The sequence below is a fragment of the Phalacrocorax aristotelis genome, chromosome 20, assembly GCF_949628215.1.
Source record: "Phalacrocorax aristotelis chromosome 20, bGulAri2.1, whole genome shotgun sequence".
Classification (NCBI taxonomy): domain Eukaryota; kingdom Metazoa; phylum Chordata; class Aves; order Suliformes; family Phalacrocoracidae; genus Phalacrocorax; species Phalacrocorax aristotelis.
Window position 1 is genome coordinate 1,050,236 of NC_134295.1, and position 23,300 is coordinate 1,073,535.

Genomic DNA, 23,300 nt, shown 5'->3' on the forward strand with positions numbered 1-23,300 from the left:
AGCTGGGATAGAGTTAATTTTCTTCACTCTAGATGGTATAGTGCTGTGCTTTGAAATTAGCATGGAAAAAAAACCCTGTTGTTCCTCCCAGGGGCAGGACCTTGCACTTGCTGTTGTTGAGTTCCATGATTAGGGCATAACTTTTGCCTCACTTCTCCTTTAAAAAGTTGATGTAATTTTGCTTAACTTGAGATATTTGTGATTTGACTTTTCTGGGTCACTGTTATTCCACACCATTTAATGTTCACAATAGCTCCGTCTGAGTATAGTTATCTCTTAAGAACCACTGGATATGCAACCCTTGAGGCCTTAATTAGGCACTGGGGAAATGACTTACGTGTCTAAAAGGAGATGCTCACATTTCGGTTACGTACACCTCTGAGAGTAAAGACTTGCCTTCAGTCACAAAGCAGTCACCACAGGCAGATAACTTATGCCCCACTCGTGAAATGGGAAAAGCTGGGACACCTAGACCTAGCTCTGGAACAACTGGCTGAACAGCAGAGCTCAGAGGGTCGTGATCAAGGGCACAGGGTCTGGTTGGAGGCCCGTAACTAGTGGTGTTCCCCAGGGGTCTGTGCTGGGTCCAGTCCTGGTCAACATGTTCATCAATGCCCTGGGCAAAGGGACAGAGCGTCCCCGCAGCAAGTTTGCTGGTGATCCCAAGCCGGGAGGAGCGGCTGATACGCCGGAGGGCTGTGCTGGCATCCAGCGAGAGCTGGGCAGGCTGGAGAGCTGGGCCCAGGGGAGCCTCAGGGAATTCAACAGGAACCAGTGCAGGGTCCTGCCCCTGGGGAGGAACAACCCCCCGCACCAGCACAGCCTGGGGGGGACCTGCTGGAGAGCGGCTCTGCTGGGAAGGCCCTGGGGGTGCTGGGGGGCAGCGAGGTGACCCTGAGCCAGCACCGGGCCCTTGGGGCCAAGGGGGCCAGCGGTGTCCTGGGGGGCATGGAAAGGAGTGTGGCCAGCAGGGTAAGGGAGGTTATCCTCCCCCTCTGCTCTGCCCCAGTGAGGCCACATCTGGGGTGGTGCGTCCAGTCCTGGGCCCCCCAGTTCAAGAAGGGGAGGGAACTGCTGGAGAGAGTCCAGCGGAGAGCTACGAAGGTGATCAGGGGCTGGAGCATCTCCCTTGTGAGGAAAGGCTGAGAGACCTGGGCTTGTTCAGCCTGGAGAAGAGAAGGCTGAGGGGGGATCTCATCGATGCCTATAAATATCTGAAGGGCGGGTGTCAGGAGGATGGGGCCGGGCTCTTTTCAGTGGTGCCCAGCGCCAGGCCAAGGGGCCACGGGCACAAGCTGGAACACGGGAAGGTCAACTTAAAGAAACACACCAGCTGGTTGAAAAATTTATTTTGAAGAAATCTTTTGATATTTTGACTTCCTTTCAGTTCTGCTTCCCTGGCATACAACGAGCAGCTGTTAGCACTCAGTCCGAAGGGTGGCCGAATCCTCCCCCTCTTCCTCACAGGGTCAAACCTCCCCAGGCTCCGTCCAGTTGTTGAGCCGCCCTCGGGAGCTGCCACACTGCTTCCCTGGCCAAGGGCGGGCTTTGCCGGGCTGCCCATCACCCACCCAGCTTTCCACGGGGCTGTTTCCTTCACACCCAGCGGCGCCGGAGCCCCCCGTCCTTGATGGATGGGCGGGACCACAGCCGCCAGCAGCTGGACGGGAGACCGGCCAGACCCAAGACCTGCCGGCGCCGGCACCGGAACGCTGCCGGGCGCGGTGCGTGCCGCTGAAGAGAGAGGCGGTGAGGGACGTGGGCGTGGCGAGGGCGTGACCATCACAGTGCCGCGCCCCGTCCCGCCCGCGCTGGAGCGCGGCAACCACCCCATCTCCCCCTACCGCGCAGGCGCCGCGGGAGCACTGCGCCTGCGCTCCGCCGCGCACCGGCCTCATGCGCTTCCCCGCCGAGCCGGCTGGCAGCCGAGCGGCGCGCGCTCCGTCCCTCCGCCCGCCCTCCGCGCGCCGCCCCGCGGGCACAGGTGAGGGGCGGCGGGCGCGACCATGCGGGTAACCGGGGGGGGCGGCGGGCGGGACCACGCGACCCCCGCGTGGGGGGTGAGGGACGGGCGGTGATGGCTCGGCGCGGGCCGTGCCTGCGGCGGCAGTTTCTGTGGGGGGAGGGGGATGGCGGGGCGGGGGTGTCGCTGACAGGAGTGGCGGGGTCCGGGCTGTCGCGGGTCGGCCGCTGCCCCGCCGGGGCAGAGCCCTCGCTGAGGCGGTGTCGGTGTCAGGCAGCGAGGCAGATGAAGTACATCCTGGTCACGGGCGGGGTGATCTCGGGCATCGGCAAGGGGATCATCGCCAGTAGCATCGGCACCATCCTCAAGTCCTGCGGGCTGCATGCCACCTCCATCAAGATCGACCCCTACATCAACATCGACGCTGGCACCTTCTCCCCGTACGAGCACGGTGAGTGGCAGCGGAGGGAGCCGGCTCCTTGGCCTGGCGGAAGGGTTTGTGTCGGGCCCGACGCGAGGGGCCGGTGGGCCGAGCCTGGCGGCGGCTCCGGGCCCACTGGTGGGGCCGATGGTGCCGCCAGCGAACGGCAGAGATGTGCTCCCGGGTCTTCTGTGGCTGCTGCCTGGTCGAGGGATTCAGTCCTCGGTGTAATAGTCCTCTCCTTATATATGGCTTTTAGTTTTATTAGCCGCTCCTAAGCTGTAGCAATCAAAGGTGTTTCCTTACACGGAGTTCTTCTGGCTGTGACAGGCAAACCCCACAAGTTGCCGATGCAGCCATTTCCCCATGACATGTGTGCGTATGCCTTTTTCCATGTGCTGCAGGGGAGGTGTTTGTGCTGGATGATGGTGGGGAGGTGGACCTGGACCTCGGTAACTACGAGCGCTTCCTCGACATCCGACTCACCAAAGACAACAACCTGACCACTGGGAAGATCTACCAGTATGTCATCAACAAGGAGCGGAAGGGAGACTATCTAGGCAAAACTGTCCAAGGTGACGTGAAGCTTCATTTCTGATGCTTAGAAATGTATTCTGTATTTCTGTTCTGGTTGGTGCTTTTGCATTTCATCCTTATGATGATATCCTATCTTTGTTATATGTATTCTTTCTGATGTTTTTTTGTTTATTTTTTGAAAAGGGGAAGTAGAAGACGCACCAGTGCAGGTGCAGTGATGCGCACCTTGCTGTTGGGACTGTATGCTAGACTTGGGTCCAGCTGTCCACTGTAGCCAATACTAAATGTGGACAGACTTCAGACTAATGCAGCTGTGGATTATTTGTTAGCTGGTTAAAATTGTTATTGCTTTTGATAACTGTCGTATCATTAGAAAACCCAAAAGATCAGCGAGGATCAGATCAGTCCCTTCCCTTTTTAAGCATCCTCCACAGCTGACTTGGATAACGACTTTCACAGACAGTTTAAAACAGAGTAACTCTCTCTGCTTAGGGCAAAGAACTGTTTGTACTTGAATCTTGCAGCTTGAAGGGAACGTTGCTTACGTGTGTTTAAATTGAGGCAGGGTTGCATTTCCTGCCAAGGCATTTGTCTGGAAAATCACAGCCAAGAATAACAACTTCAAAAATGCATACTTCTTTAAAGACACAAATCAGTGTTGAAATGATATGGGAAGAACTGGATAGTTAATTTCAAGAATTTGCTCTGTAATGAGTTAGAGGGCTTTAACCCTTGCCTGGGTTTCTTTTTCAGTTGTTCCTCACATCACTGATGCGATACAAGAATGGGTAATGCGGCAGGCACAAATTCCTGTAGATGAAGATGGCATTGAACCCCAAGTTTGTGTGATTGAGGTTTGTCGCTCTTGAAAAAAAATAGTTTTGCTTCTTGCATGGAGTAAACTGAACTATATGCATATTTTGCATAGTACATTTTTTTTTACAGTAATATTCAACTTTGCATGTTGTTGAGTTGGCTAAAAATCCCCCCTTGCTAGCCTCACTTAGTTGGTCTCATCTTTTGAATGCTCTGTGCCTGAATCGACATGTAGAAGGATGTAGGTCTTGGACAGTTATAGTTTTGAGATACTTTGCTCTCTAGTATAATGTGAATTAGTCTATAGAATGAATTTTAGCTGTTTTAAGCCTGAGTTAGTCACGCTGTGCCCTCTTCTTCCGTAGTGGAAAGAGGGAGGGTGGGTAAATCATGCGCTGGAAGCGGTTGTCTTTCCTCCCTAGCAGTGAAGGGAGCCTTGGAGTGACTAGTTCAAGCACAGACCTAGAAAAGCGAACGGCACAAGTGAGCGGTGACAAACCCCACTGTGCATTTCCTGTGTGTTGCGTGGGACGTCCTGCTGCCAGAGGAGAGAGAGTAGGGCGAAGGCTCTGGGACGGTGCTCTGAGCTGCCACGCAGGATGTGCCACAGGAGAGAGGGAACCTGCCAGAGTGCCTGGGTCGTGGTGACTTAGGGCTCTCTCTGCAGCTTGAGTGCCAGTTTCTGTTCCAGGATTCAGAGCCCTGGGTCCTGAAGTACCTAGGAGGTACTGTCTGACAGCACATGGGAGGCTGTCAGCGCTCCAAGGAGTGCCTTGTGTCTCTGTTCCTGCATGTGTCCAAACCCGCTCTGTATAGTCACTAAAACTTAACAGAAATTTTGCTTCTCGGTGCCACCTAATGTTCATAAACAATAATTTTAACACCTAAATCTTTTCCCTGAAGAGAGAACAGAGGCAAAGCTAATTGCCCTGGAGAGTTTCTGCCCAAACGAGAAGCTGTTTTTCTTTTGTCTTTTTGATTTTGGGGGAAATCATGAAGGTAGAATAATACTTGGGGTAGTTCGGAAGCTGTGGTAGTAGTACATATGACTGGCCAATCCTGCTTTTCATATTCGTGTTGATGTTCCTTTAGGGCATTGGAGGGAGGTGCTGGGGAGATGATTTAGTACGCTTTAGCATACAAATTCAGTAGATGGTGTTTTGGTGCTAACTTCTAATTCTAGATGTCTTTGTCTTTTTTAGCTTGGGGGGACGGTAGGCGATATTGAAAGCATGCCTTTCATTGAAGCTTTCCGCCAGTTCCAGTTCAAAGCTAAAAGAGAGAATTTTTGTAACATTCATGTCAGTCTAGTTCCCCAGGTAAGGACCCAAAATGTTGGGTGGTCAGGGCCTTCCCCAGTCCAAACCTTGCTTTCTAAATGTATGTTTCTGAAATGCTGTAGCTGTAGGTACTGTAATATTTGTATTTCTATATATAGAAACTTCTGGAAGAAATGCAGAGGATACATGGTTATATATTCAAAGAGATTTGCAAGAAGTGAAGAGAAGCTTTCCGAAGTGTGTAAATGTGTATTAAATAGTTGGGAATTGCAGCAAATGCAGTTTTGCGTCTTTAACTGCGGCTTTTTGCTATGGAATGGTCTCCTACCTTTTGCAAGTGAACTTGCTTTCTAGGGCTGAAAACTTTCAGTTTCCTTTCATTTGCATAGCCTTTCATTTCTGCAGAGCTAATATAAAACTCAGTGATACAGCCAGACTCTGCAGCCATTTGGACTTATTAATAAGATCATATTCCAAGCTCTTCCTGGAGTTCTTCAGTAGTTCTGTTGCTGGTTGCCCCCTTCCACCCCACCCCGCCCCAAGATTTCCATTAGCGGGAACTCTTGAAGTAGATTGGGTTACTTTTGTAATGTCAAAACATAATATTGCATTTTAAAACACGATACTTCCCCCCCCACCCCCCGACAATATTTTTAATGTGTGTTTAATGAGTAATTTCATAGACTCTCACATCTGACTGCTGTGTGAGCTGTAACAATCCGAGCGGCAGTTGCTCTTGGTTCAGAGATTCAACTAAGGAAAGGTGTTATGCAGTAGTGCTATGGTAAGAATCAGTTAACTAGGAATCACAAAGAAAAACAAAATTTCCGTATGTGCCGAGTAGATGGGGTGAACTCCAGTTAATATCAAAAGCATATGAAGGTGTTTTATGCTGTATAATGCCTGATACAACCTCATCTGTATTATCTGCCCTGGTTTTGGGGACAATTTACAGCCTAACCAAAGAAAAAGATCTCTACTGCAGCAGTCAATGCTGAAAAAATTCTTCCGTGGTTACGTTAACAGTACTGGAGAGCAGGAGTGTTCCTTGTCTCAAAACTGGATTTGATAGAGTTGCTGGAGTGCAGATCAGTCTTCGTTCTGCTCTCTCTGTCTTTCCCTTTCTGTCCAGGCCAGGTGATTTACAGAGGAAAAAAATCAGAAATATAAAATACTAGGCATTTGGAGGGAGAAGTGGATAAAAACCTTAGGATCTCTGCTCTCCCCTCACTATAATGCATACCTACCTACTGTACAGACTTGAAGTCTGGTTTCTACTGGCTGCTTTCAGTCTTTGAGATTAAAATGATAGCGTGCAGAGGTATTTAGAGTTCATGTGAATTCCCCAAGAACTGGGTCAAAGTTTTTACAAGCTGAATGGTGTGGAGGGTCCCGGTTAGCCTGATGGGTCTTTGTTTACATCTCCTCATAATTTGATATATCAACTTCTGCTCTTCCCTGACTAGCCAAGCTCTACAGGAGAGCAGAAGACTAAACCCACCCAAAACAGTGTTCGTGAACTCAGAGGTCTTGGTCTCTCACCAGATCTGGTAAGGTTTGCTGCATGGCTTTGAATTTAAACACACAGTCCTGGCATATTGCAAAAAACTTCCTAGCCTGAATAGTGCTTGGGTTGAGAGCTCTTGTGTATTGGTAGTAAAGAAGTAAAAGTAACAGAGTTGAGTTTTTTTTCCCAAGTCACAGAAGCTGCAGCAAGACAGCTTCTTTTAGAGGTTTGTTACATGCATGTCTGAGTACTTCTGTTTTGCTTCACAACATCGATGTTCCTGTTCTGTCAGATTGTTTGCAGGTGCTCCACTCCACTGGATACCTCAGTAAAAGAAAAGATTTCCATGTTCTGTCATGTTGAACCAGAACAGGTAAAGATGGCTGTCTGCGCTTCCTTGCAATAAATATTCTAGCTGTTTGTCAAGTGCTGAGTGGGTTCTATGTGAGTGTAGCGGTTTTGTTCTAGCCGTGCCTTTTGTTAGCTGCATAATTCATTTGCTGCTCTGTCTTGCCTGCATTCCTTACACTTGTAACTGTTGCAAAACCAGTCCTTTTTATGCCAGCACACAGGTTTTCTTATAAGGTAGTTAGCGTAGACTTAGAGAATTCTATGGAATCCATGGTATGTTCTGAATAGCTGGTTTTGACCTTAGTTATCCTTCCACATTCCTTCTGTGAATACAGAAGAAGGAGACTTTTCAGTATTTAGAGGCCAAATAGGAGTTGCTGAAAATTAGGTTTAAAGGATACAGGAATGTATTTCGTACACTCCTCTCTTCGCGATGTGCAGTCTTGGGCAGGAGAATAATGAGGAGAGATTGCACAGAAAAGTTGAAATGGTATTTGAGAGAAGCATTGCTTCACTCAAATGTTCTGTGATATGCAAAAATTGTGCTAGCATGGAATTCTGTTTATACTGAGACTAGTCTGCATAGCATAGTCTAAGGTAGACCTTGGGAAAGAATCAGTCTGTAGGCTAAATATTGCCACTTTCCAATCCAGCTTGAAAAATCATGTCTTTTTGTTAAAGTCGGAGTATCACTTCACAATTCCAGGCTCTGTCAAGTAATTTATTTTTATTTCCTATAAGACGAGATCAAACTGAGTCTAGCAGTTTCAAGTATTGCATTCAGAATTAGCTGGCAATAATATCGATGTGTCAGCAGTACTTCTTGTTGGCCAGGAACTGACAGTAAGTTGGCTCTTGTCAGTCACTTTCCGGGAAATTTAATGCAATTTTACATTAAAAATTGACTGCAGTTGCACTTGAATTGAGAAGTAGATGCTGTTGACTATACAGGAGGAGAATTTGCAGCCTAGGGTGTTTTACTGGTGCCGTGTTGAACTCTGCTTTCATTTGACTCAGGAGATACGAGGATTTAAAAATAATTATGCCAGTATATTTTTTGATCCTTAAAGTACAGTCTCATTCTTGATGGACAGGTGACAGTTGTCCAGAGCCGCCTTTCCTTTTCTGAGGGAGCCCATTTCCGTCAACTGGAACCGTTGGTGCAGCTATTCCTCACTGACCTAAGAATTCTTTGCTTGTAGTTGTTTAATCCTAAGTTTGATGAAGGGTGCCCTGTAAAATTTATTGCTGTACTGAGATCACAGATTTCCTTGGGCTTTAATCAAACTGGGAGCCCTTGTTAAGAACAGCAACGGTGGGAAACGGGGAAGCTGGGCTGGTGGGCAGTTTAACTGTAGTTTCACTTAGGATTACCAAGAAGGCTGATCACAGGCGATGTCTCTTCAAAGCATTCTTTGAACCTCTCTATGTACCTGCATAACTCAGGTAGCGGCTGCCATTCTTACTGCCAGGTTATCATGTTATAGCCCTTCCCAAGGTGCTCCAGTGAGCACTAATACCTGGGAGGTGTGGAAGGATGACCTTTTCAAGTATGTGAAAACCAGTACTAAGCTATTCATGTGGTGTTGTGTTATTTCCTGGAAGTTTAGGTGGTCACATGGTTGTCTGCTAGAGACAGAAGCTGTCTGAATATCTGCCTAAAAATAATTGCACAGGCACTTGGATCTGATTTAATGACATTCGTATGTTATGAACAGGTCATCTGTGTTCATGATGTCTCTTCTATCTACCGAGTTCCTCTGCTGTTAGAGGAGCAGGGAGTTGTCGACTACTTCAGACACAGGCTTGACCTTCCCATTGAGAGGCAGCCCAGGAGGATGCTCATGAAGTGGAAGGAAATGGCTGACAGGTGAGCTGTGCCGCTGGGCATAGTTTCTCTCCAGATTAGTTTCTCTTCTTGGTCATTGGTTATTAGGTGACAAGAGTCACTTCATGTTCCTCAAGCGTTCCTTTTTTTTTCTTTTTTTAATTTTCTCTTTTTTTTTACTGCAAAATATGTTTTCTTCCTAGATGTTTAACTTTTTGAAAAAAAAAAATTATTTCAACATGAGAATCCTGTAAAATGATGTTTTTGAGTTCCTTATTTTGTGTTGGTACTGTACGGTCTGTGTCAAAACCAGTTTGAAGTAACTAAAAGGTGGACAGCTCTGCCCTCCCTTTGTATACAGAAAAACTGAGTGACATTTCAAAGTGTTGAAATCCTTTTGTGGGCATATGTGGGAGTTATCAGGGGTGTCAATAAAAACGTACCTTTTGAGTATGCTTTCAAGTAAGTGAAACAACTGGTTTGTAACTGTTCTGTCTGAGACTGTTAGGACAGTGGGTTTTTTTCTTGTGGGGAATAGACTCCATGTTTGTGGGGAAATAGTGAACTGAGTCTTCTCATTTGGCGTTTGGGACCTTTCTGAAACCTCAAAATGTTTGTCCTTATAAAAAAAATAATTTTAATATAAAGCTTCCCTTTATATGCATGACCTAAGCCACCGCTGTCAAGAATACTATCTTTCGACAGGGAAAACCCTTGGTAACCAGCTTGGTTGAAGGTACTTAGCAATTTTGAAATGAGCTTTAAACAATCTCTTAGCTGTAGCCAAGAATGCTGTGTGAATCCCCTGCTGCCAGACGCTGGGGCCTGAAAGGGTAGGCAGAACGACTTTAGGACTGTAGAAGTCCTTTCTGTATTTCTAGCTGCTGAAGTGAACATGGTCAGGCGCAGTGTGGGAAGAGGCTGTACAGTGTGAACATATGCAGAGTTGTGCTTTGATCCTCTCTCCTAATAGTTTACTGCAGTCTTTGAATCTAATACAGCTTCCTGAAAAGGCAGTCTGGATCTACTCAAAACGGCTTTTCAGTGTAACGAGGGATGAGTTAACTTGTACATGACTTTCTGCAACTCTTTTTCTCTGTTGTTTTTTTTCCCCCTTTCTTCTATTCTTGCCTTGATGTTTTACATCATAATTGTTACAAAAGGTCATCTCTTCCGAAGTCATCATCTCTTTAGTTGGACAGACTTTCAAGAACCCAACTGTTTATATTACTTGAAAAGCTGAATGGAATGTGATTCTTGCCCCCATTTCCTGTTAGTAATGAATAACCCTTGTGTTTTGTTTTTGTTTAGGTATGACCGTCTCCTTGAAACATGCTCCATTGCACTTGTTGGCAAATACACCAAGTTTTCAGACTCCTACGCATCGGTCATTAAAGCACTGGAGCATTCTGCACTGGCCATCAACCACAAACTTGACATTAAGGTAGGGGTGTGGAAAAAAAACCAAACCCCAAACTAAAATTCCCTTCCTCCTCGGGTGCTGCCCATCTTAATTCAGTTTTTCACAAACCCATAGGCAGTAAGGGCAAGTTGATTCACCCAGTGAACTTTAAATGTGTCCTTGGATTACAGCATCAAAACATCTGTTATCAGGTGTAAAACAGCTTCAGAGCAAACCAGCCGTTCATCCTATAAGGTATCCAGCGTGTCTGTATAAGTGATGGGAACTCTTCAGTGCTCTGTTACGCGCTGAATCGTGCTGGAGCGGTAGATATATTTGAGGAGGGGCCTGACTGCTTTAATTTCTCTGACAGTTGTTGAAAGTGATCTTTTTTTAGGGTTGTTGCTGTTATCCTTGTGGTACTCACAGGTTTTATGATGCTTCTGCCTCAGACTTTACTAAGGTTTTGATGCTGGGTTGGCTGCACAGGTGCTTTTAAGGGTCTTGGTTGTAGCTGGATGCTCTGAAGAGGTGAAACGTGTATCTGTTGTCAGAAATTTTACTTTTGTATAAATATACTTTCTAAATGTCCAGCAGTTTCATGAAGCTGGTAAGTCATGGCAGTAGGTGCTTGTTTTATAACAGCGCTGTTCTGCATTTGGGTTACCTTTCAACTTACAAAATCAGTAGAGGAGAAAAGAAGAAAAACAAGTAAGACCAGCGAAGGGTAAACTCTGTGCTTGCATCTGTGCAGCTGGATTTGTGTGCTTCGGGAGGGGAAGGGGTTCTGTGAGTCCTGAGCATGGAGATCTTCCATTGGGTTAAAGAACTGTGTAGCAGTATTCCAAGCTTAAAAAAAAAAAAGACAAAAATGGTTGTTCAAAAGGGTAAGCAGACTGCCAGACTGTTCAGTTTAGGGATACTGGAATAGATAAGAAACTGGATAGATGAGAAACTGGAAAATTTGCGGTTTTTTTCCATAGGTAACATTGGTCATAGCATCCTTTAATTACACCACCTGTGTTTCACCATATCCTATTTGTTCTTCAGTCTCTCTTGAAGATTAAATAATGTGTATTTGATGAGATAGTGATTCAGTGTTTTCTTGTTGTGTGGTTGCTCCTGTCTGCACAGCCATGTGCTGCTGTCTCGCAGTGCTCCATTAAGACTTTCAGTGAGTCTGGGTCTTACGGACATCAGCTTTATTTATGTGACAGCAGAGCTGCAGAGGAGGGAAGATACAAAAACCTGGCTTTCGTTTGTGCATCTTTAGTATGATGGTGCTAGAAAGTGGTTTTGTTGACTAGCAGACAGGAAATTAGCCCAGAAAACACATAAGCAGGTATCTAGTAGGAAAAAAATGCAAGCTATCTGGGAGGAATGATATCTTAATTGAATGAGATTTAAGGAGACCCTGTATTTGCACTCTTGTGGCAGCATCTCATCATCCTTTTTTGGATTTCTTCCCAGTATATTGACTCTGCTGACTTGGAGCCAGATACTCTGCAGGAAGAACCTGTCCGATACCATGAAGCATGGCAGAAGCTGTGTGGTGCTGAGTAAGACTCTTATACTCTGGCTGTTTCTTGGTACCATGTCTGATAAACTTGCTGCTATTGACAGTTTTGGAATTCAGAGCCTCACTGGAGACTGTTTTTTCAGGCACTGTACCAGCCCAGTCTGGCATTGCCCCAGATACCTCTCAGTGAAATTCAGGATAAGATGTACAATGGAGAATTGTTAAATAAGCAAGGGAGTCTGTGAAAGGCAGCAGTAGGGGAGACGGTTGTGCAGGTGAGGATGTGCACAGGCTTAGTGAGGAAACTGGGTGAGAGGAAATAAAGTGAAAGGGTAGGTGCTGGCAAAGGCTACTGAGGCCAAAGAGAGGATGGAGGGTATAAACGTGGTATAAATTCTTTAGGAAGAAAGTGTGAGAAGGGAAAAAGCATTAGGATGCAGAGGAGTGCCAAGAGTTAGCCCAGAACATAAGAACAGGTGGGGCTTGTTAGCCCTCGGGGAGCCAGGCTTTGGGTGGTACCAGGAGGATGAAGAACCTGCTGTGGGCTTTGGTGTCCATGTGCCTGCGGTTAGGGCAACACGACGCTGCAGCCAGCAGCTTCCTTGGCGTGGGCCTGGCCAGGCGACACGTTTGCAAATGAGTTTGGTGCAGAACACGTGAGCCATTCTAGAATCGTAACCTGTATTGTATTTGGGATTTTTTGGGAAGGTAAAATGTGTGTTTATAAAATGTTTCCCTGAAAACTCTTGTGGCATTTTACGTGACAGCTCATGTGAAGTCACACAGAAACTGCGCTGCAGACAGGCCTTGCCACACACGGCACTTTAAAGCCCTTTTCAGGAGTGAGGTCTTGCAAGCCCAAGACTTTATGGGAGGGGGGTGGTACGTGCCTGGGGGAACCATGCTGCTGAGCCCTGTGTGAATGGAATCTTTTTTTATCCTCATGCAGCGGAGTTCTGGTTCCTGGTGGATTTGGTGTTCGAGGGACTGAAGGCAAAATTCAAGCTATTTCCTGGGCAAGAAAACAGAAAAAGCCCTTCTTAGGTGAGAAACATGTTTCATCCATAAGAAGAAATACAGAAAAGAAGTTGGATAACAGCCTAACTGGTCTGCAGTAAGAGCTCTACTGATTTTTCTTAGTATGTAGAATGTACAATTTTGAAGATAATTGGCTGAGGAAGGTGATGATCTGTGCTCAGCTTAACTGGGTAATGCAGCCGTCATCTGCAGTTAGCTGTGAAGTGATTAGAGTTGGCTGGGGTGTGATTACATGGAATCTACAATGAGGGGGTAGGAGTCTCAGACCAAGTTTCGGAGGAGGCTGTGGTGATCTTGGCATGAAGTGACTGCATTTAAACAAAATGGACATAGTGAGAGACTGGAAACGTGTGAGCAGAGCGGATGGGGAAGGGAGGTGTGGCTTAAACCTTGTCAGAGCGGCTTGTTACAGAGTGAACAGACCCCTAAATCCAAGGCAAAGGTCGGTCTCTTCCAGGTTTTCCTCTGACTCAGGACTGCTCTGTGAAGGAGTGTGTGCTTTGCGGTACGGGCTCAGTGGTCCTGTCCTGACTTGATCCATGTTCCGCCTTGCCTTCTGCAGGAGTTTGTCTGGGAATGCAGTTAGCAGTTGTGGAGTTTGCACGCAGTGTTCTTGGTTGGCAAGGTAATTGCACAGACCCCTTCCTGGGTTTTAGTCATTTCTTTGATTGCTTGAGTAGTACCTGTAATTTTTTTAAAGACGTGTAACTTTTAGTTTTCCATTGGTAGGTAGATTTAATTTTTTTCTAGGTCTGTAAAGTTCCCCATCTCCGTTGCCGATTCAAAGGAAGAACAATTTCCTTTTCGTATTCAAATAAAAATCAATGGAGTAAGGCATGCTTGTAATGACATAAAACTTTTTATTGCTTACAGAGAGGTTCAGCTCCTGAATAGAACACCTAAGTGAAGTTGTGCCGATGTGTGCTGGACATCCTAAATTCCCATTATAGTCAGTGGGAATTAAGACAAAGAGTCACTCAGCTGATGAGGCAGTTGCACCTCCACTGCTTGAATTGACTAGGTCCCTGCTGTCAAAACCCCCTTTGCAGGGTGCTAAGTTGAGTTTCTTAGCTTGATTCTGAGTCTCCCTGGTAGTGAAGGTAGGGGAAAATACGTTTATTGGAGTACTTCTGCTCCCTTCCCGCTCCCTGGCTTTATTTAAAAATACTCTAAGCTGTTGAATGTGGGCTTTTCCTGAATGACCCTTGCTTTCATCACCGATTGCACTAGACTGTTTGCCCTAAGATTGCAACCCCTAGGCAGTCTCAGAAATTCATATCAGACAGCACTGACTGAGTCCTGCTTCCACTGTCGGGGGCTGAGCAGCAGCTCTGGGCAGGTGGGCGGCTCGGCACAGAGAAGGTTGCCACTTGCCAGAAGCGTGGGGACGAGACGCAGCTGTACCTGGGGGAGGTCCTGTAAATGCACGTCATGGTATGAGGGACTTTGTGTTTCTAATTGATGATGTTCCGTTGCAGATGCTAACTCGACAGAATTTGACCCCAAAACTTCTCATCCAGTGGTGAGTTTATGGCGACTTGCTTGTAACATCCTTACTGTGCTAGACTTTCTGCACGTACCTGTTGGTACAGCTGAGAGCTTGGATCATTTCGTCTTGTGGCTTTTAAGTCTTCCATCATTTACTAATCTGAAAAGAAAATGCCTTTGCCTAGTTAACTGCATGGCATAAAAGCTTCATAAAAGATTGCAGGGCTTATTTTAGGTGAAACACTAGTATTTTCTTTACTGTTTATTTTTAATTACACTTTTTCATAAAGCAAGGTGTTTTCTAAGAGGTAAAAGCTTCTTAAAGAACAGTTTGAAAGCTCACTGATTTCACAGAGTAAATGTTAAAGATTCAGTGATATCCAGATTCTACTGGGTAACTGTATAATTATGATCTAAGAAATTAACATAGACATGAATTCCTTGGGACGTTTGCAGACAAATTTCTGAACCTGCCTTTTGTAGACTGCAGGCTCCCTGTGCCTCATCCAGGGCCCACCGTAATGACTGGCTTCTGCTGTAATTTAAAATGCTACTCAAAACGCAAAAAGTTATCAAAAAAACACTTTATAAAGTTACTTATCAAAGTATAAGTGACTCTGATTTGGGGATTTTGTTTCTGTAAACTTGCTTATTTGTTTGTGTAACATTTAGTTCAATAAATAGCACAGTGTTAGTGTGGGATCTGTGCAGGCTTTGACTGAGACCATTCCCTATGTTAAAGCTTCCTGAATACTTGCAAACATTCCGTATGTTCTGTACAGCCTTTGGTTAGAATAACTCAGCTAACTAATCTAGTTCTGTTGGTCTGCCTCATCAAGACAATGTTCCTTGGGGTGGTTTGCTTGTTTTCTGTATGGATATTGGGTTTTTTCCCCATTTAATGTTTCAGAGCCTGCCTGGCACTGTTATGCCTCCCATGTTCTCACCACCCTCTCGGAATGCTTCTTGCAGGTCATAGACATGCCGGAACATAATCCTGGGCAAATGGGCGGGACCATGAGGCTTGGCAAGAGAAGAACACTTTTCCAAACCAAGAACTCAATCATGAGTAAAGCATTTCTTACCTCTTCTGGAAGTGTTTCCTGGGAATGATGTGTGTGTACGGTGGGTGTGGGGAAGCGAGACCTGGGAACGTTAAAGCATCCTTGAATGGTCAGTGTTTGAAGACCTTGTTCTGGTAGTAAAATGGCGATAGATGAATTTGGTCCCCTTTAGATGAGGCAGAATCTGAGGGATGCTGTTTATATGAACTTGTTCAAACTCGCCAGTGTGCTTGCCAACATGACACCCATCTACAAGAAGGGCTGGAAGGAGGATCTGGGGAGCTACAGGCCTGTCAGCCTGACCTCAGTACTGGGGAAGGTCATGGAGCGGTTCATCTTGAGTGAGCTCACCAGGCATGTGCAGGACAGCCAGGTGATCAGGCCCAGCCAGCATGGCTTCATGAGAGGCAGGTCCTGCCTGACCAACCTGATCCCTTTCTATGACCAGGTGACCCACCTAGTGGGTAAGGGTAAGGCTGTGGATGTGTCTACCTGGGCTTTAGCAAAGCCTTTGACAGTGTCTCCCACAGCACCCTCCTAGAGAAGCTGGAGGCTCATGGCTTGGACAGGTGGGCTCTTGGCTGGGTAAAAACTGGCTGGTGGCCGAGCCCAGAAAGTTGTGGTGAGCGGAGTTAAATCCAGCTGGCAGCCGGTCACGAGCGGGGTTCCCCAAGGGCTCAGTGTTGGGTCCAGTCTTATTTAATATCTTTATCAATGATCTGGGCGAGGGGATCAAGGGCGCCCTCAGTGAGTTTGCAGATGACACCAAGTTGGGCGGGAGTGTGGATCTGCTTGAGGGCAGGAGGGCTCTGCAGAGGCACCTGGACAGGCTGGATCGATGGGCCGAGGCCAGTTGTGTGAGGTTTAACAAGGCCAAGTGCTGGGTCCTGCCCTTGGGTCACACCAATGCCAGGCAATGCTCCAGGCCTGGGGCAGAGGGGCTGGGAAGTGCTCGGCGGAGAAGGCCCTGGGGGTGCTGGCTGACAGCGGCTGGGCATGAGCCAGCAGTGCCCAGGTGGCCAAGGAGGCCACCAGCCCCCGGGCTTGTGTCAGCGCTGGTGTGGCCAGCAGGAGCCGGGCAGGGATGGGGCCCCTGTGCTCGGCCCTGGGGAGGCCCCACCTCGAATGCTGGCCTCAGGTTTGGGCCCCTCGGGACAAGGAGGCCCCTGAGGGGCTGGAGCATGTCCAGAGAAGGGCAGCGGGGCTGGGGCAGGGTCTGGAGCACAAGTGTGCTGGGGGGCAGCTGAGGGGGCTGGGGGGGTTTTGCCTGGAGAAGGGGAGGCTGAGGGGAGCCCTTCTTGCTCTCTGCAGCTGCCTGAGAGGGGCTGGAGTGAGGGGGGGGCTGGTCTCTGCTCCCAAGTCACTGGTGACAGGACGAGAGGGAATGGCCTCAAGCTGTGTCAGGGGAGGTTTAGGTTGGATATTGGGGAAAATTTCTTCACTGCAAGAGTGGTCAGGCCCTGGCACAGGCTGCCCAGAGAGGTGAGGGAGTCACCGTGCCTGGGGGGGTTCAAACAACGTGTAGACGTGGCACTTGGGTACCTGGTTTAGGAGGCCTGGGGGTGCTGGGTTTGGGTTGGACTTGATGGTCCTAGAGGTCTTTTCCAACCTTAATGATTCTATGATTCTGTGAAACCTGGCATCGTGTGAACTGTTTGGCATTTGGTCTGAGAGGTGTCTTCCTTTTGGTGTAGGGAAGCTGTACGGAGATCATGATTTCTTGGAAGAGAGACATAGACACAGATTTGAGGTAAAAAAACCTATTGTAGTCATTGAGCTTTCCTGTGTAATCCAAACACAAGAAATCATGGGTTTTTTTGCTTCTGGTCTTCTAGGTCAATCCAGAATTGAAAAAGTGTTTTGAAGAGCAAGGTTTGAAGTTTGTAGGCCAGGATGAGGAGGGGGAGCGAATGGAAGTGATTGAGTTGGAAGGTGAGTACTTAAGCAATTAGTCTGGGGGGATAGGTATTTATAAGGGGGAGTGTTTGGAGGGTAATTGAGGTGGTTTTTGTGGGGGGCCAGTCCAGGCGCTCTCAGAATGATTCTATCCATAGTTATACTAAAAAAAAATCACATCTGTCTGTCCCTTTAGGGACAAAAGGCAGGTTAGAAATGACATTTCCTCATCATCATCAGGGCTTCAACGTGACGATCACATGCTTTCGACTGCAGTTCAGCCACACGCTTAAGAAACTTGACGTTAATGTTTTCTGTTTCTTTCTCTTAGAGCATCCTTTCTTCGTTGGTGTTCAGTACCACCCTGAATTCCTCTCTAGACCAATTAAGCCATCTCCCCCATACTTCGGCCTCCTCTTGGCGTCTGCAGGAAGACTCACTCATTATCTACAAAAGGGCTGCAGGCTCTCACCCAGGTAGGTTGGAGGAAGACACCAGTCAGACCTTTCACAGGGCGGTGCTTCTTCCTATAGGATAAACTGGAGAATCCTCGTGGCACAAAGTTACTTTTGGGTATTTGCAGCAGCTGTTCTTTCCACTCTTTCTTGGAAACCTCTTCCCTTGCCTTTTAAGGCTGACAGTGGTGCCATAGAGCTGTCCTGCCATGAGACCCCGACTGCAGGGAGGGTAACTCTGCGGTCTGGTGCTCTCAGGCAGAGGCGCTCAGGGAAACTGCAGCTGGGCCTGCTCTTTTAGATGACTGGAGACCTCCTGGGATTTTCCTCACATTCCTTGTACAAGTCCTAGGTAGAAGCTGGTCCTTGATCTTGTTCCTGTTGCTGGTTTTAAGAACAGGCCCTGGTGGTTGCAGCTCTGGTTTTTTTGTTTTTGCTTTATTTTTTTCTTGCTGACTTAAGCTTTCTTTTGCCTCAGTTTGCAAAGCAGCTAATGTTTTGGGTAGACTTAATGGTACATTTACTTCCTTCTGCTGCTCCCTGAGGCCCTGCAGTTCTGCTCAGCAGACGTGGCGATATGCAACAAACAAACATCACTTTGATAGTGACCCATTTTCCTCCTTACAGAGGAGAACACAGAGGATTTGCTTGTGTAGCTGGAGTGCTAATGTGCACTAAACAAAAAAAACCCAAACTAGATGCAAAAGAGAAATGGCACTGAATGCATTAAACTGAAGCAATGCAAAAAGGAAAGTGTTGGCCTTTCTGGGCTGAGGTGCAGTTGCAGCTGCACCACAGGAATTCCTGTGTCGATGCCTGGAGAACAGTTGTGCTCTGAAGAGTTTCTGTGTGAAGATGTCTCATTTTGGTGCTCCAAAGGCTGAGGGATACTTTAATTTCCTACTTTTGCACATTTGAGTTTGAAATGGCTTCTCATGGCAGAGGAGCTGAAGTTTCCTCTCTACTGCAGCATCTTAAGTTAGTATTATCTGCTGTTGAGTCATTTGTGATTGTGGTCACAAATTGTTTCACATTTATCGTATAATCTAAAAATATTGGTGGCAGTTGTAGCCCAGCCTGTGCTCCCCTTTATTCCTGTGCCCTTGTAACTCTTACCACGTTTTCAGGCAAGTCCCATTGTTGTGCTCTGATGAGGTTTGCAGGTGACACCAAACTGGGGGGAACAGACTATACGCTTGAGGATGGGACCACCGTTCAGAGGGACGTGGGCTGGAGGAGTGGGCCAGCAGGAACCCGATGGGAATTAATGAGGGCAAATGCAGAGTCCTGCATCTAGGAACTCCTTGCAGTAAGACAGGCTGGGGACTGAGCAGATGGGGAGCAGCTCTGATGACCAGGTCTTGGAGCACAGCAAACTGAACATGAACCAGCAGCATGCGCTGGCAGCGAAGGAAGGACGAGGAGCGTCCTGGGCTGTCTGAGTAAGGGCACAGCCAGTGGATGGAGAGAAGTGATGATGTCTCTACTTGGCGTTTGTTAGACCGCATCTAGAATACTCTGTGTGGTTTGGAGTCACCCAGTACAAGTAAAACATGGATAAATTGGGGAAGAGTTTAGCAGAGAGCCACTAGGAAGGTCAGGAGGTTGGAGTACTTGCCCAGCAAGGAGAGACTGAAGGAGCTGGGCTTGTTCAGCCTGGAGAAGGGAAGACTTTACAGGGGACCTGACAGCAGCCAGCCAGCACCTACAGAAACGTTACCAAGAGGATGAAAACAGAATCTTTACAGATGTGCATGGTGGGAGGATGAGACATAATGGATACATTGAAATAAGAGAGGTTCTGACTGGCTGTAAGGAAAATCTTTTCACCATTAGATGAGTCATGCATTAGTGCAATCTGCCCAGTCTCTGTCCTTGGAGAATTTCAGAATGTGACTGGGTAAAGCCCCGAGCAGCTGTGGCTGATCTGGTAGCTGTCCCTGCGGTGTAACTGTCCTGAGGTCCCTTCCGATCTGAGCTATTTTGTGTTTGTGAAAAAGCTGTTTAATGGATTAAAGGCAATTGGCTGTTACTGGGAAGCTGAAATAGAATGGCTTATGGGTGGTTAACCGGTCTATTTTGTACTTATTCTATTTCCTTTAGAATAACTTTGCCTCCTAAAATGCCTATTCTATGTATAATCACTTTAATTCACAGACCTTAAAACTGATGTGATGACTCAGCCCTGTTTCCAAAGGGACAGCTGCACCAGGAATTTTGCGTGCTTTGCTTTTCAACCCCAGCTAGCAGTACTTACTACCAAGCCCCGCTAAGTCCTGATGCAAAACTAGGTCTATACAGCGCTTGTGCTCTGTAAAACAAAATCTTTCTGAATTCTGCAGGGACACCTACAGCGACAGGAGTGGCAGCAGCTCACCTGATTTGGAGATAACAGAGTTGAAGTTTCCATCAGTAAATCACGACTGATTCCTGGTAACTTTTTATGACCTCAACTTCTTTTCTTACGGAAAAAAATTCCTTGCCAGTCTTTCCTTCTGGCATCTGAATGTTTAACATCAGTTGGTAGAAAACTGGCACACCATGAAAAGTGCTGGCACTCACACCACGTGTTCCAGCTGTGCCGAGGGATGCATGATACCTCGTGTCTGTGTAACAGATGTGGGTGGGTGTCCCTTAGCAAATTGATACTTAATAAAGTATAAACATACATGCAGGAGTTTGACATGAAATTCAAATAAAGAAACAAAGCCCAACTAGAGCACACATGCCTGAAAATAGAGGCAAAGCTGAGCCAGGGGTTACTGGATTTAGAAAGTTTGGTATTTTCAGCGCAATCTCTCACCTTTGCCAAAGAACATTTTTGAAATAGCCATTCTCCCCCAGCTCTTGAGACAGCAAGTTTCTCTGTCAAACCAGTAGACTTGGGCTCTGAATTGTAAAGGCTGCTGCAGATGTACAGAAAATTGGATGTATATAATGTATGTAATCCAGCCTTGGGGCGGGGCACTGAAACCCGGCCTTCCAACCTCACCAGCGGAATAGGCAGACTTAGCACTGCAATGAGTTCTCCCATTGTGCGGTAGGCGATCGTGGATGTACTGCTTTTCCCGCTGCTCCAGCTGGTTTTGTGTGGTGGTTTTGGAGAAGTTAAGCAGCATTTGTGCACACGCATATCAGGCGAGAGTGGGGCCTTATTGCTGAATGCCAGGGGACCAAGGATCTCCAGCTCTTCCTTCTTCCCCCTTTCCTTAATATAAAGGATGTTTCAAAAATTAACTGCAGAGTGAAAATGAGGGTTAGCCCGAGCCTAGCACAGAAGTGCTTCCCATCCCTGGTGATGGGACTGGGCCTTGGCAGAGCTGAAGACAGCCGTGATAGTGAGGTGCTGGGTTGTTCCAGATCGGGGACAGCAGCAGACTAAAAGCTGAAGAATCCTCTCTGTAAATTTTTATTCTCCTGAAGATATTCTGAACCTTTGGCTCGCTGGCAGTATCCAGCGTGCTCCCTAATGCCACAAGGCTGGGTGCTGCATTGAGACCGTCCCCGCATGAATAAGCTGTAGGGGAAGTGACGGTGGCCTGTGCGGTGTGTCCCCTCCCGGGCTGACTGGCCTGCTGGCACGCGTCCCAGCTCAGCTCGCCCTCAGTAGCTCACCATAATGAAGATTTGCCGTTGGTACCGGCCGTGGGCAGTGCTGGGAAGGGCTTGAAGTTAATTCTTAGCTTAACAGTGCTCCCTCCCTACGTTTTATTTAACCGTTGACTTCTAGAATGAGCTTGCTTTCCTAGGCGTGCAATACACTGGTCTTAATGTTGCCGTAGTGCCCCTCTACAGCTACGAGATGTCTTTTATCCTGGGAAGAGGAGCGTTGTTGGGGCCCGCGCGTTATGTTTGTCTGGGGTGATGTGTGTGCGGCTCGGACTTCGGTGTGCTGTGTGATTCCAGCCTGTTGCCCTTCACTGGCGGTAATTCCTGCTCCTTTTCTTTCTCTCTTTCTCTAGATGGGTCTTTGCTGAAGAGAAGAGTCTTCATTAGATTTTCCAGGCATTCTTACAGCAATAGCTTGAACACTGTCAGCTTTGGGCTTTAAGTTATGGTTTTATAATTTTCGTTATGAAATCCTGTCCCTTTATTTCCTCAACTCTTCTGTCCTTTGTTTATTTTCTGTGTAGATTCTGTTTATTTCTGGAGGAGAGCTCATCACAGCACCCGCACCTGTACACTTTCTTCAGTTAGCACCATCTTGGAGGCAAAAAAAAAGGCAAATTCGGGTATGGGATTGGACGTGCTGGGGAGAGAATGTGGGTGCGCGCTCCTTCCTAACGCACGGCAACGCTGGCATCAGTTTGTATCTTGGACACTGACAGTGGGTTGCTTTCTCCAGCTTGTCTGCTCCCTCTCAGCGTTTTTTTTACTTACTGGTGAAATGACATGGATGAACTCGATTCTGGGGGCTCCCTCGGTTCCTGAGCTGTGCTGCAGAGGATGAGTCTGTGCAGCTTTATGCAGCCTGGTTGTTTTTTTTTTTGTTTTTGTTTCTTTTTTTTGGGTGTGTATGTTTTTGTTCTGTTTTATTTCAATAGTATTTAAAAACATTTGGCACTGGTGGGCTTGGTGCATTCATTGCCAGCAATGAACTTTTAACCAGGAAAATCTTCCTGGAATAGAAGAGTTAATTGGGAACACGATCAGATCAGCTCTCACTGCGGTAAGGCACCCTGCAGGGATGCAATTAACTTTGATCGTGGGGTGGGAGGGGAGAAGAAGCAAAGCTGCCAGGAGAGCCCATTGCTGCCTGAGACGAGGCGTTACCGTTAGCCCTTCCTATGCCGGCGTTTGCTGGTGCTGCTTCTTGGGCTGGGAAACTTCAACTCCTTGCATCAAGGGGGAGGTACAGAAAAGACAGTGAACTACTTTCAGATGCTGCCTTTTAAAAGCTCCTGTTGTGATTTGCCTTGGACCGAACAGTTCATGGTGCTTTTCTTTTTTCATTTCTGGGAAGCGGAGCCTTCTGTTGCCTTTTCTTACACGGCGGAGCCGCGCGTCCTGCGCTCGCTGCCATACACGTGTGCCGCTCCTGCGGGAGGGGCTTCGCAACTCGCCCGCGGCGTTACACGGCTCAGCCTGTAGATGTGCGCTGTCCCAGCGTGTGCTCAGCTTCGCGCTCCTGGGGTGGGAAATGCACTCGCCTTTTTTTTCCTCCTGCCCCTTGCTGCAGCGTGAGCGACAGTTCTTGGTCTTTGGTGATTCAGAAATAAGGACGAAGGTGTGTCCGTCTGCAGTGTTGTATGGTCGGAGCTCTTTTACATTAAAGTTTGGGAGAAGCTGCGTGTCTCGAGCCTGGCTGAATGCTAACTCCGGGCCGTCTGATGCCAGACTGGATTAAGCACTGTCCTGTCTCAACTGAAGCCATCTTTTTCCACAGCCCATCTTGCTTTATTCCTCAATTATTTAAAATATAGGCTGTAAAGCTGCTTTTAGCCCAGAAAGCTTTGAGCGTTCTTTGTGTGTGCCAATTATAACAAATGCAAATACGACCAGCCGAGTCGAACTCTGCCGAACTCCTGGCCATGGAATGGCTGGTCCTCTGGGGGTGGGAGGTCAGTCCCTACCTGTAGCACCACTTTGTTTTCTTTCTCCAGAAATGTTTGGCCAAAACTACAACTGACTTGGTCATGAAATGCTTATTTGTAATAAAACAAATAACTATCCAGGAGCTGGTTATATTACTTACATAGCTCAGAGGGAGGAAAAGGACTAAAGTATAATACTGT

The 23,300-nt window shown here is 47.3% G+C and overlaps 1 protein-coding gene across 3 annotated transcripts; it reads left to right on the forward strand.

Annotated features, from left to right (window-relative positions):
- The first annotated feature begins 1,854 nt into the window (after nt 1–1,854).
- On the forward strand, nt 1,855–23,242 carry CTPS1 (CTP synthase 1). Of its 3 annotated transcripts, none has more exons than XM_075114517.1 (19): nt 1,855–1,984; nt 2,241–2,414; nt 2,789–2,959; nt 3,675–3,775; nt 4,940–5,056; nt 6,484–6,567; nt 6,817–6,897; nt 8,594–8,745; nt 10,015–10,147; nt 11,576–11,664; nt 12,574–12,668; nt 13,225–13,287; nt 14,141–14,184; nt 15,123–15,219; nt 16,909–16,964; nt 17,050–17,146; nt 17,442–17,586; nt 19,908–19,998; nt 21,528–23,242. In XM_075114517.1, exons 1-18 carry the CDS (start codon nt 1,897–1,899, stop codon nt 19,990–19,992), a joined length of 1,872 nt encoding a protein of 623 aa, XP_074970618.1. In that variant the 5' UTR covers nt 1,855–1,896; the 3' UTR covers nt 19,993–19,998; nt 21,528–23,242. The 3 variants fall into 3 exon arrangements, with proteins under 3 accessions (XP_074970618.1, XP_074970619.1, XP_074970620.1); XM_075114518.1 differs by having other exon boundaries at nt 1,856–1,984; nt 2,237–2,414; XM_075114519.1 differs by lacking the exon at nt 2,241–2,414 and having other exon boundaries at nt 1,868–1,984.
- Nucleotides 23,243–23,300: the final 58 nt, after the last annotated feature.

Bases quoted from the DNA above. Each gene is read 5' to 3' on its own strand.
- CTPS1 (XM_075114517.1), top strand. From the start codon at position 1,897: ATGCGCTTCCCCGCCGAGCCGGCTGGCAGCCGAGCGGCGCGCGCTCCG. The intron at 10,148-11,575 runs GTAGGGGTGTGG...ATTTCTTCCCAG, and splicing joins ACCACAAACTTGACATTAAG to TATATTGACTCTGCTGACTT. The intron at 13,288-14,140 runs GTAATTGCACAG...GTTCCGTTGCAG, and splicing joins CAGTGTTCTTGGTTGGCAAG to ATGCTAACTCGACAGAATTT.